Source organism: Hevea brasiliensis, chromosome 8, assembly GCF_030052815.1.
Source record: "Hevea brasiliensis isolate MT/VB/25A 57/8 chromosome 8, ASM3005281v1, whole genome shotgun sequence".
Classification (NCBI taxonomy): domain Eukaryota; kingdom Viridiplantae; phylum Streptophyta; class Magnoliopsida; order Malpighiales; family Euphorbiaceae; genus Hevea; species Hevea brasiliensis.
Window position 1 is genome coordinate 88,017,534 of NC_079500.1, and position 13,499 is coordinate 88,031,032.

General features: G+C 32.3%; 2 protein-coding genes across 3 annotated transcripts; both read left to right on the forward strand.

The window, feature by feature from the left end:
• The first annotated feature begins 3,370 nt into the window (after positions 1–3,370).
• LOC110671935 (ras-related protein RABC2a) lies at positions 3,371–8,806 on the forward strand. 2 transcript variants are annotated; one of them, XM_021834561.2, is made up of 6 exons: positions 3,371–3,649; positions 4,374–4,442; positions 6,861–6,926; positions 7,535–7,656; positions 7,869–7,997; positions 8,264–8,806. In XM_021834561.2, exons 1-6 carry the CDS (start codon positions 3,505–3,507, stop codon positions 8,372–8,374), a joined length of 642 nt encoding a protein of 213 aa, XP_021690253.2. In that variant the 5' UTR covers positions 3,371–3,504; the 3' UTR covers positions 8,375–8,806. The 2 variants fall into 2 exon arrangements, with proteins under 2 accessions (XP_021690253.2, XP_021690254.2); XM_021834562.2 differs by having other exon boundaries at positions 7,577–7,656.
• Positions 8,807–9,841: 1,035 nt separating this feature from the next.
• Positions 9,842–12,645, forward strand: LOC110671938 (monocopper oxidase-like protein SKU5). Its single transcript, XM_021834567.2, has 8 exons — positions 9,842–9,988; positions 10,065–10,174; positions 10,364–10,634; positions 10,737–10,866; positions 11,063–11,423; positions 11,684–12,055; positions 12,239–12,495; positions 12,581–12,645. Exons 1-8 carry the CDS (start codon positions 9,842–9,844, stop codon positions 12,643–12,645), a joined length of 1,713 nt encoding a protein of 570 aa, XP_021690259.2.
• Positions 12,646–13,499: the final 854 nt, after the last annotated feature.

Below are 13,499 nucleotides of genomic sequence, written 5' to 3' on the forward strand. Positions count from 1 at the left end.
CATAGATACCTTATTCATTATTATCCATCATTTTTGCATGCATTTGCATTTGGCAGGCATCTTACTGGTTGGATTGGAAATTGAAACCCACTCGCAGCCCACCAAGGATTGGCTTGCAGTTTGCTTCCATAATTAACAAGCCCAATTAAATTTAAACTTACGCCTAGGGGTGGCCACGATCCGATTTCAAACCAGAACCAAATTGGAACTGGTAAACTGGACAAAAATCGATCAAAATTGGATCTAGCTTTGAATCGGACTGAAATTGCTCTTCTGCAGTTTGGTTTAGGTTTATATTTTTTAGAAATCATGAACTGACAATTCCTAACCATATTGAACCGATGGTTCCAAACAGGATTAAACCGGCCGTTTAAATACAAAAGAATTTAATAAATATCTTATGTCACTCCTCATTCATTTATATAAATCTTAAATTCTCCAAACATTTATTATTTACACTCTCTTTAATTTTTAATACTCTCTTAATTTCTCTTAATTTCTCTAAACAATTATTTTTTACGCTCTTTTTAATTCTCAATACTTTATCAATTTCTCTACTTTATTATTTTATATGCTCACTAAAATTTTTAATATTATCTTAATTACTTTGTTATTATTTTATATCCTCAATAAAATTTCCAATACCCTCTATTTTAATTTTTTTTTCTCTTTTATACTTTTTTTAAATATCAAATTATCATACAATTTTTATAAAAAGGGCAAGTAATAGAACTAGAAACTTTAATTCCTCTAAACCAAGATAATACATTGGCAAAATTAAGTTTATACATTTTTTTTTAATTTCTTTTAAAAAAATTAATTTCATCTCTAATTTTTTAATCAAGTCCAAGTCTTTTTTTATTAAATTTGTCTTAAAGATAAATTAAATTTATTCTTTTTTTTTCTTAAGAAAAATTAAAATATTTTTACAAATATAAATTAATTCTAAATCAATAACATTTTTTCCTAATTTTTTTTGTCCAAATTGCTCTCTAAACTGTCTTGAACTGTCCTTTTTCAAACCGCCCTTTAAACTATTTTAAATTGAGGCTCAAACCAGAACCGACAGTTCATGAACCGTCTTCCAAATTGTCCCATTGTGGTTTAGATTTTATTGAACTTGAATTGGTGGTTTAGAAAATGTAACTGGCGGTTCCTGAACCGTGGCCAACCCTACTTAGGCCTACTACAATCAATATTCCAAAATGTGTTTTTTTTTTAATTTATTTAATTTATTTATTATTTATTATTATTTTTTTTATAAATTAACTAATTTACATAAAAAATTTATAAAATTAATTTTCTGTCAAGAATTAGTGTAATTCCAACCCCCATCATATAAAACCTTTGCTATCAAAGATTTCCTTTTATCTATTTCAATGTAAATAGGAATTAAAAGATTGAAAATAAATAGTAGAAGTAAAAATAATAAAAATAAGCATAACATCAAGCAACTAAATCAATACCTAATTTCTTTATCAAATTATGAAGAAAGCTCTAAAATAGAGGGTGGTTTTATCATCCAAGAGTCAGTTTGGTAGGTGACAGGTTGATAGTAAATCCAACAAACAACAAATAAATAAAAGGAAAATTTGTTATTTAGGCTTTAAATTTTAATCGAAATTATAATTTGATTTTCATATTTAAAAAAAAAATAACTAAATGAAAAATAACATAATTGAATTGAATTAAATTAAATGAAAAATAATTAAAAAAATTAATTAAATTAAATTTTTGTAAACTTTTACATTCCAAGTAAGGGGTTACCAATTACTTGGTTGATGATTGATATGTTTTTATCTTTGATGCAGGGACAGTAAAATTGATCAGACAGCACACCGACTAGGTTATCGGGTATTTGGTGTTCTTTCTATTTGCTTTGATCTTCAAGCTTTGGGTGTTCTTTTAGCTTTGGGCATTCTTCTAGGTTTTTGGCTTCTTTGCTGCTTCCCACCAGAGATTGAATTTAGAGTTTTCAGTTGTTTCGATGTATTTGAGAGATAGAGAGCGAGAGAGAGAGAGAGAGAGAGAGAGGGAGAGACGGGTAGGATAAAGGGAGAGAGACGTGGCAAAAGAGAGGGAGGGAGATACAAGGATTAATTTCTAGTAATGATAATATTAAAGAACTAATTTATCAAAATATAGAGATTTTCTTTAAATAATTGCAACATTTATGAAATAATTTATTAAAATATATAAGTAAAATTTTAAATAATAAAATATATAGTCTTTAGATTAATTAATTAAACGCTAAACCTATAAGCGTCGTTTTCCTGTAAAGTAAAAACAAATAAAGTTGTAATGAATTGATTTGTTTTATATGAGGCATTTACTTATATTTAATATATTACTATCTCAAATAAAATAAAATAAAATAAAATAAAAATAAAAATAAATAAAAAATTAAAAAAATTAAAATTTAGTTTATTTATTTTAATAAGGTTAATTATTTAATTTTTTTATTTAAAAAAATTAATTTATTTTTTAAATTTTGAAGTAATTTCTTTCATCTTTGAATATATTAATTAATTGAAAATTTAATTTAAATTGAATAAAAAAATAAAAATAAATAAAATAAAAATATATGACTAATTAATATATTTTTTAATATAGTAAAATTATATAATTAATTTTTTAAATAGAGTGATTAAATAATAATTTTTTCTAAAAATAATTTTTTAAGAAAAAATTACTATTTTTTTTATTTTTACAAAATTAATTATTTGGCTCTCTTATTTTAAAAAATTTATTATTTAGTCTTATATTTTTATTTTTTTTTTTCTCTCCGATCATTTTAGTCATTAGTTTCAATTTTATTCAATCTCTATCTTTTAAAAAATATAATTATATAATCTCTTTATTTTTAAGTCTTTTTAATTATTATGTATCCATAATAATAATTCTTTCTCATTTAATACATTTAATTAATAAAAAATTAATTTAAAATAAATGAAATGATTATAAATAAATAAAATAAAAATATAAAAACTGATTAATATAATTTTTTTATATAATTTTATGGAAATATATGAATTAAATAATAATTTTTTTTACATTAATTTAGTAAATGGCAAAGTATTTAATTAAAATATTTGATTGGGATGTGTAAAAAGAAGCGGCATTTCTCTTCATCTGGCGGGTGTAGGCATGGCTGTCAGAATCAAATGTTTTGAAGCCACCAAAAGCCGTTCAAAGCTGCAAAACATTTGTCTCAAGTTCTGAATTTATATATACAAATTATTATCTTTTTTCTTTCTTTTTAATAAAATCTCTTGCCATCAAACAGAAATACTACCCGCCAACCCCACCATTGTCTCCTACCTTGGGAAATTTCCCATTTGGCTTCCCCCCCACCCCCGCTCTCTCTCTCTCTCTCACATTCATTCATTCTTGCTTTCTCTCTCTTTCTAGTTAGTTTGCTTTCTTACTGGCATACTCAACCCTTTCTTGTTAGGTTGGTAGGCTCTTTCATTTTTTATTTTTTATGTGTATAAAGCAAGAATCATGACGGGTTCTTCTTCTAAAGGAGGGAATAATAGTTATGATTACTCTTTCAAGATTTTGTTGATTGGAGATTCTGGTGTTGGCAAGAGTAGTATCCTTCTCAGTTTCATTTCCAATTCTGTTCACGATCTTTCTCCTACAGTTGGTATACTTTCTTTCTTGGAAAGTAACTAATGGATTTTCTATTGCTCCTTTGTGGTTTTCATGATCAAATTTGCATAGGAAATTTTATCTAATCTTAATAGTTGCAGTTGCATTTATTATATAATAATTTTTTTCATGGTTTAGATGTTTTTGTTTCTTTTTGTAAATTTTGTGACTAGAATTAGGAGAGCAATCTGTTTTTAAATGTTGATTGGATTAGGAATGACCTGGATGCTATAATTATGTATCTAGTTTCAATAATCAGCAATAGGATATGTGTATCTGCGTGTGTGTGTGTGTGTGTGAGAGAGAGAGAGAGAGAGAGAGGAGGTTGAGGTCTTGGGGGAGGTCAGTATCAAGTATGGCTTAGTCTAGCGTGAGCCAACTCTCTCATGCATACTGAGGGGCCAGCTTCTGGGTATATGTACACCGGAGCTGTCATAATTGTGAATACAGCTTTGGTCTTTGGATGATAGGATAAGCCTTTGTAACTTTCAAAATCATTGATATATGAAACAGGAAGAAATTGGAAAAATGCTTCTGGGAGTTCTTTTTGTTTTTCAACATGTTTGGCAAAATTATGTGCTCCCACAGAAGAGCAAAAGTTGAAGAGAAAAAAAGAAGAGAAGACTCCCCTTTCCTTTTCTTTTGAGCCAAAATTACAATTTCAATTGTTTGATTCATTCTTCACCATTGAGCTTCGTTGTTGCTTTAACAATGTGCAGGCGTTGATTTCAAGATCAAGATGGTCAACGTTGGTGGGAAGAGATTGAAGCTTACAATTTGGGACACAGGTAATTGAAGGATACCCTTTTATTTTTCTTCGGTTTCCTCCCATATCTATTTTACTTTCAATTACTTGTTAGGGATTTTCCCCATGTACTTGTATTGAGCATTTTTTTTATGCTTCAATTATCTCACTTATAGCAGGAGGTTTTTTTTTTTTTTTTTTTTTGGGCAATATACAGCCCTTGTGGAAAATGCTTCCTTTAATCTCATAATCTGCAAAATGACAGTCAATTATATTCTGCACTTGCATCATTATTTATTTTCCAGTTCACAATCCAGAGCTGTTCATATCAGCATAATTCACTGACAGTTTTAAACAATGTTTGTTTATTTAAATTTGCTTATGCAGTATTAAAATGGTAGACATATGCCTGTTGAGTGCAGGCAGAGCTTTTAACTTTGTCATTGGAGGACTCATTAGGCACTGTGGCCTAGAAATAGGTCATTTGACAATGGTGCAGATAATTGATGTAACTTCAAAAGTTAAAAGAAGATTCATTCAAACATTTTTTTGCAAATCTAATGTACAAGAAATTCATCAATAATGATCCTCAAGTTCAATGTTGCTAACAGGTGGGTATCTATGGTGGATAATTACTTGAAATTTTTATGATATCGAATTTTGCTAAATATTTAGATGCATGATTGTGAATAAGAAAAGTAATCATTAAAGTTCATCTATGCAGCACTTTAATATGTTCTGTCCATGAATTACCCAGAAAAATGTTGGTTGGTTTAGTGCTTGCTTTGATAAATTTAATGTTCGTAATAGATCATTGATTATTCAAGTTAAACTGTTAAAGGCTTGGAGCGTAGTAGATTACATGCCAGGGAAGTTGCAATGAGTTGTTTCTTTTAAGCTACATCCATCATGCAAAGAAGGTTGGGTTATAGACTGTTGGCTCATGACTTCAACCAGTCACTGGGTCAGATTGTACTCTTCAAAAAATGGTTGCAATATCTTTCTCATTTATCCCTAGAGGATTGGTTGCACTCTTGAATCAGGAAACACAGCCCAATTTCAGTTCTTTCTTGTTCTTGTCATAAATATCATTGGAGTTAGAGAGGAGGATTTGGAGTTTCTTGGGTTCATTACAGGAAAATCTCTTTAAGTTGTTTGATGCGAGGGTTTAAGTTGCTTGATTTAGAGTTTTCCACCTGTAGTACTTGACACCAATGCTGTACAGATGAGTGTAAATTACTTATTCTCAAATGACAGTCTTCTGAGAGGTTAGAGCTAGTTTAACACTGTAGTGATGGCTAAGTAAACAAGAAAGGTATCACATCTAAACTTATTAGCGAACGGCAATTGAGACAGAAGGAATCAAGTTTATTGCTTGAGCTCATGCCATTCTCTTTTCAGACTTGACTTTTAGTTGAAAATTAATATTCACTTCATATAGGAGCTGCAACAAGACTAATACTTGGTGAGAAAGTCTTATATTCTTTTTGCATGATGCAACGGTTCTAAAGCATCATTCCGCGGAATGGTGGAATTGGCCTTACAGATGAGGAGCAATGGCTGCACCATTGAGAGCATCTATGAGAGATGACATGTTGCCTTTTGAAGATTCTGGAAGGAATTTGTCATTGACTAGCACTTTTTGGCTTGTGAAGTATCACGTTAGAAAATATTTCCTAGTTATATCACATGGGATTACAGCTTTGCTGTCATCTTTTCTTAAAGTGGTTATCAAATTCCCACATGGTAGGAATTAGACCCCCCATAGGCATGTTAATTCCCATGTTCTGCGGATCAACCTTCCAACAAAATTGGAAACTTTTTCATTTGTGGATAGGAATTCTTTGAGGATTTTCTGAAACAACGGCACCATAGTAGGAACACTGGAACAGATGAAATCCTTTGCCCCACAGGCAGATTGATCAATTGTGTGAACAATACTGAAATGTATGTGACATCGCAAGTACTCTGTTGTGTCATTTATCAGTGCACTCCACTGGGTATGTTAATATGGAATATCCTGAAAGGACATGATTCTGATTATTTTGAAAAAAGAGGTTAATTTTATCTTCCTAAAAGGGAGGATAATTCATGTTTTATTTTACTTCAAGATTAATCCTTTAACATGAATATAGATATTGCAGTGTCATGTCTACATAAAAAAAATGTTTCATCTTTAGATTAATCAAGTGATGGAGAAAGAATTAAATTGACGTGCATTATGAACCAGTTCTTTGAAACCCAAAAAAAGAAAAAGAGAGAAGTTTCGGAGCCAATTTTGTCAGTAATCCTTTTAGATGTAAAGGACAATCTGCATAGCTATCATAAAATCAAAGCCATTACTTATGTGTTTGAATTACATCTAATACCTAGTTAAATATGTATAATTGGGCTTGATAGGCATTTCTTTTTTGTTGCTAATAATGTAATTGGTATCTTAACGTCTTCTGTTGCATTGCAGCTGGGCAGGAAAGGTTTGGAACATTAATGAGTTCTTACTACAGGGGGGCACATGGAATTATCCTTGGTATGCCATTGCAACTATGAAAATTTGTACAACATATTTAGGTTAAGATTGCCATATTTTGTTGAATTGGACTCACTCAATTGAGCATTAAGGAACATAGCGAAACTGTGAACTAGCAACTTGTATCAAGCCTGGAAGTTCTGTTCCTTTATACAAAACATAAAAACCTGTTACTTGTGGATTAATTCAGAAAGCAAGATGCCAATTATAGTTATATTAGAGCACTTATAATGAACTCATTTATGGTAAAGACTGCCTATTCTTTCATGATTGATTCATTCCCCACCGCCTACTTCCAAGGGAGAGGAAATAATTTGGTTTGGTCCTTTAATCAGAAAAAATCATATTGATTTTGTTCTTTAAAAGTTCCTATGATTTTTTAATTCCTGGCGACTGATTTTTCATACTCTGTGATCATAGTGTGTTTATTTGGATGAACTCACATTCTTGTTATACCACAATTCGATCATTTCTTCATTCTTTTCTTGTTTTAAAAATTCTTGACTAACTAATTTGGTATCATATCTTCAAATCTGGAATTATATAGTTTTTCCAGCAGTGTGTGTTATGTATATCCTTCATCAGTTTGTACTTTAATTTCCTTTTAGTTTATGATGTGACCCGCCGAGAGACATTCACAAACTTGTCAGATATATGGGCAAAGGAAGTGGAGCTCTACTCCACTAATCAAGATTGTATCAAAGTTCTTATTGGAAATAAAGTTGATAAGGTAAGTTGCCGTTCCAAATTGCTGTCTTTTCCTAAAATGTACCTCAAGCTCATAAGCACTTAAAATATATATCCTGCAAATTATTTTTGGAAAAGAATGTTCAGATTTTTATGATATAGAATGGAATGTATCTTTAGTTTTATTTTTATCATTTCTAGATTGTATATTTTAGGAAGGGATTTTTGCTTATTCTGATGATATTATATTCTCAGGACAGTGAAAGAGCTGTAAGTAGGGAGGAGGGAATGGCTCTTGCTGAGGAACATAAATGTTCATTTCTTGAATGTAGTGCTAAAACCAGAGAAAATGTGCTGCAATGTTTCAAAGAACTCATAGTAAAGGTATACCCTCTACAAAGAAATGCTTTTCTTACATAGTCTCCTCCTGAATCTGCTTTACAGTAGGTAATCAGAAATTGCCACAGGCTGTCAAACATTTAAATCAAGCATGTAAATGTGCAGTTTTGCATGTTTCTCCAGACAGATTCTCGAAGTGTCCTTGCAACTCCAGGTTGAACACTGGATACGTGATATAGGATGCTAAGCTGCTTGCATCTTTAACTTGGTATCTTATGTTCATATTCTGACCAGTCTTGTTACTCAAACAGATACTGGAGGTACCTAGTTTATTGGAGAAGGGACCTGTAATCATCAAACAACAGATTTTAAAACAGAAACCAGGATACCAGGCACCACATAATGGTGGTTGCTGCTCCTAATTAAAGGGCCACGATGCCAAGGTATGACAAACACAAGTACGAGCAAAACCAGTGGAAGATCCCTGACCATTTGTGCTAATGGAAATTGAATGGCTAGTCTCTTGGACACTGTTCACACTCCAACGGTGTATATGATGTACATAGACTCTAAAGCTCGATCGTGGTAGTATGATCAGTTCTAGGAAGTCGGTTCTTAACACCTTGTTCATGTTATTCTTCCATTTTCAATATCCAGTTCAATATACTCTCTACAGCTGTTACAGGGACATTTTTTTTTCCATAGTAATATTAAGTTTGTGAGTGACATGTAAAGTTAATAGTTTAGTATCAAATGGTTAATAGTTTTGTGCAAGTAGGAGATGTATACTTGAGGAAAAGCAGATGTATAAACATTGCTGAATGTGGGAAATAAATATCTTTCTTTTGGCACCAGTAGTCTCTGGCCGATTTGATTGAAGCTGGCAGCTGCAACATTTTTCTTTTCCTTTCTTTTCTTCTCTCCCTCTCCCTCTCTCTCTCTCTCTCTCTTTTTTTTTTTTTAATGTGAATTCTAGTTGAACAATGATGGCTTCTAATGTTACTCATACATATATATATATTGTCAATCTTTTATCTTTAAATGGATGTTTGCTTTTGATTGAATTGGAAATATACATTTAACAGATAATATGAAAGCTTATATATACTGCATTTATCTGAGAATATGGCAAGACACACGAAAATTAGTACTAAAAAAAATAACTAAAAAAGTAATAACAGGATTTTCTTTTGTCCAGAAAGAAGAAACTCTGGAATTATATTGCAATTCTCATTGATTTACTTAATTTGAATCAATGGACCAAAAAAAAAAAAAAAAAGAGTTCTGAGTTTTAAAAAAGAAAAGAAAAGAGCTCTGAATGAGTTGAAAAGAAACAACTGGAAAACAACATACTTGCTGAAGCAATGAGTTGATTTACTTAATTTGAATCAATATACTTTAAAGCATAAAGATGACAAAGTGGATGAATTTTCTGGAGATTTTGTAATATAAACACCTAGCAGTGTTCTATAATCAATTCGCCATACTTGCTGAAGTTTAACCATGAAAACAACACTGGAAAACTGTTTCCCAGTGGCATACTAATGGAAGGCCGTCCTCTGAAAACAAAATATCATAAAGGACAGAAAACAGCTAATATATAGAGCTTGGCCACAGTCCTGCCGGCTTACAGTGCTGAAGAAAACAAGGCTTACAATGCTCAGTTAAATTGGCAAACCTGCCGGCTTTAGGCTTCTTATATCCAAAACTGCTAGGCATTTATAAGAAATTTGATACCGACAACATTCCTTTCTTTGCATATTCTCTTTGTATTTTTCAATCACTTCCTTGGGATGCTTCACTTTTCTTCTTCCTGCCAAACTTTCATTCCTATGTATATATTCCACAGTGAAGAGGGATGAGTTTCCATTACATTTTGATCACCTGCAATGGCCGGTCTTGGCCACCACAGGGGGCTAGCAGTGTTCATAAAGTTGCTCGTAGTGCTTGTTGCGAGAGCTAATGGCGCCGATATCCTTCTAGAATGGAATGTTTCACTTGACACTACCATCAAACCTATTTCTGTTGATCAACCTGTATGAATTCTTTTTTTTGCATTAATGGACTTGCTTTATATATAGTGAAGAATAATGGTTGATGTTCTTTGAATAGGTTATTACCATCAATGGAATGTTCCCTGGACCCCTTATCAATTCAACCACCAATGATTTAGTCCATGTGAATGTTTTTAATAATTTGGATGAGCCATTGCTCTTTACATGGTACGCACAAACACTTGCATTCTATATCTTGTTTTTTAACATTTTAAGAACTTATTTTCTTTGTCTCCATGGGGTCAGTCCAGCAGCAAAAACCTGAGATTTCACTATAAAGTTTCAGGTTCTAATCCTGCTGAGTTTATGGGGATAAATAAAGCCCTTTAACTGAGATATGTGATGATGTTGGTGCAGGAATGGGATACAACAAAGGCTCAACTCATGGCAGGATGGAGTTTCTGGGACTAACTGCCCAATTCAACCTGGTACAAATTGGACTTATGTGTTCCAGACCAAGGATCAGATTGGCAGTTTTTTCTATTTTCCCTCCATTAACTTTCACAAAGCTGCTGGAGGTTTTGGTCCTATTAGAGTCAATAATCGGAACGTTATTGCTGTCCCCTTCCCCAAACCAGAAGCTGAGTTTGATCTTCTCATTGGTGACTGGTATCATAACAGTTACAAGGTGATGACTCATTCAAATTTATTTGTGAATATGAAAATTTTCCCTCTTTAAAAACCTTTTTAATGCTAGCACCTTTCTTTTCTCGGGTCCAAATTGTGACAGAGGACTAGGGAAATGATGAACAGGCTAACCGAGACAGATGAAATAAGTCCTGATACTATACTGATGAATGGCAAAGGCCCTTATGGCCGTCTATTAACCAAGGCCTATGAGTCCTTCACTGTCACAAAAGGTACTTTACCTCACCCCACGAAGGAAAAAATAATTTGTATGCCCAGTTCACGAGACTCATTGCTTTGTGAGGTCTCGAACCAGTGTAGCCTTCCTCTGATATTTTGCAGAGGGATTGTTTTCATCACTTGAATCTGTGGCCTCCCAGAAATTTTCAAATCAATGTGTACTGACTATTCAGTGTGTATGTTACGCAGGAAAGACTTACAGGTTCAGGATATCAAATGTAGGGAGTGCATTTAGTTTCAACTTCAGGATTCAAAACCATAAAATGGTTTTGGTTGAAACAGAAGGCTCTTACCCGAATCAGATAACAATGGATTCACTTGATGTGCATGTCGGCCAGTCCTATTCAGTTCTTGTCACAATGGATCAGAATGAAGCTGATTACTACATTGTTGCAACTCCTTTGTTGCTCAACACCACTACTACTACTAGCCTTGTGGGTGTAGGAGTGCTACACTACTCCAATTCCCTTACACAAGCTAATGGTCCTCTACCTACAGGGCCTGACCCCTTTGATTTGGTTTGGTCAGTTAATCAAGCTAAATCTATTAGGTACATTTGGAAAAATGAACTTCATTATATATATATATATATATATATATAAAGCAATGCAATTTCAAATTAGGATACCATTTTGATGATTTCTTTTAATGCATTGGAAATTAGAGGGAAGGAAGATTGTTATTAGTTGAACTCCTAATCTCACATGCTACAAGTCAGAAATTCAATCACTAGAATAATAGAAGGATTATTTAACTGATCTTAAAGTGGAAAGTTCATTACTTCAAATTTTTTGCTTTGTTCTTTATTAGGTGGAACATGACAACAGGAGCTGCAAGGCCCAACCCACAAGGAACTTTTAATGTAACAAATGTTACCATAACACAGACCTTCATCCTAGAAGGCTCTATGGCGAAAATTGAAGGTGCACTGCGCTACACTGTCAACAATGTCTCATATTGCACTGTAAATACCCCTTTGAAGCTTGCAGATTACTTCGTCAATGGATCCAACGTATATCAACCTATAGATTGGTTCCCAGTTAGTGCTGTCAAAGCTGAGGCTACCTATGGAATTTCTGTTGCCACTGGAATTCACAAAGGCTGGATTGAAATTGTGTTTGTCAATAGTTTGGATGTCATGGATTCTTGGCATTTAGACGGATATGGATTCTACGTTGTTGGGTAAGTAGCATTACATTCAGCATTCTTTTGGGGGTTGATTTGGCTCCAACTGGTGTTCGAACAACAGAACTTAATATCATTTATCTAAAGCTCATTGATAGCATTACAATCATAATTAATAGTACCGAATTTTCACATCGATTTTGAGTCAAGGGAACCTTCCAAATACATTCTTGTTGTCAGGTTTGGCGATGGAAGCTGGAGACCGGACGCACGAAACACTTACAACCTGTTTGATCCTGTAGTTCGCTCCACAGTGCAAGTGTATCCCAAAGGATGGACTGCAGTTTATGCATTTCTTGACAATCCTGGAATGTGGAACCTGAGATCACAAAGCTTGAAAAATTGGTACTTGGGCCAAGAACTATACATTCGAGTCCACGATAATGATCCTAACCCTGCCAAGGAACGCCCCCCACCTGATAATCTGCTTTTATGTGGTAAGTGCAATGTGCAAATTTCATAAATTTTAGCCATAAGTTAATGATCTTAGTTTCTATTGTAAATCTGGGGTGCCTGTAACAGGTATTTTTGATGATATGGCTAGTGCACCTGTTCCTGCCCCTTCTCCAAGGTCATCGGGATGGTGAATTATTGATGAGTGAGAATTTTATCAAGTGATAGTTTATTTAGCTTTATTTTTCCAAGGCCTTGCTTGCCTTGCCAATGTGCACATCCATGTAATTTCATTTCAGTTCATAATGAATTGGCTTATGCTGAATGTCTCGCAATAAGCAAATTATTCCCTTATCATTGCAATTTTTATTTGAAATATGGTGTTAATAAATAAATAAATTTCCAAACAAGTTCTACAATGATGGATGATTTTATGATGTAATTATAGTATGAGTTGGGCATTTTTTGGATTCAATTCAATCAAATTTTATTAGGATGGTTTGAATAAGTATATAATTAAGTTTGATATGGGTTTGAGTTTAATAAATAGTTCTCGTATCGAATTCAAATATTATGCGTTAGATATTTATTACTTGAAATTATTTATGTAAATAATTATATATATATATATTATAATAAAATTGAAGTTGGTGAAATGAAATTTAAATTTCTCTATACCAAAAATATAAATATAGTGTAAATGAAAATTTTGCATAAAATCAAATAACATTTTTGCCAAGATAGAGGTTTGAGGTATGGGATTGGTAGCCACTGCCCTGTTGTAAAAAAGTTAAAGCAAATCTCATTATTATAAAACAAGAGAAATAAATCAAAGGCCAAAATTGTAAACACCCTCAGATCTCTATTTTAAGGCTGCTTTAATTTCTTTTTATTATTTTAATCTGTTTTCTTCTATGGCCTCATTTGAAAAAAAAAATGTGTTAGAAAAGAATTAAATTGAATTTTCACACATATTATTTTTTATTTATTTTAAAATGATTTTTTTATTAAAAAAAATTAAATTCTAACTTATTGAAGGAATATGTGC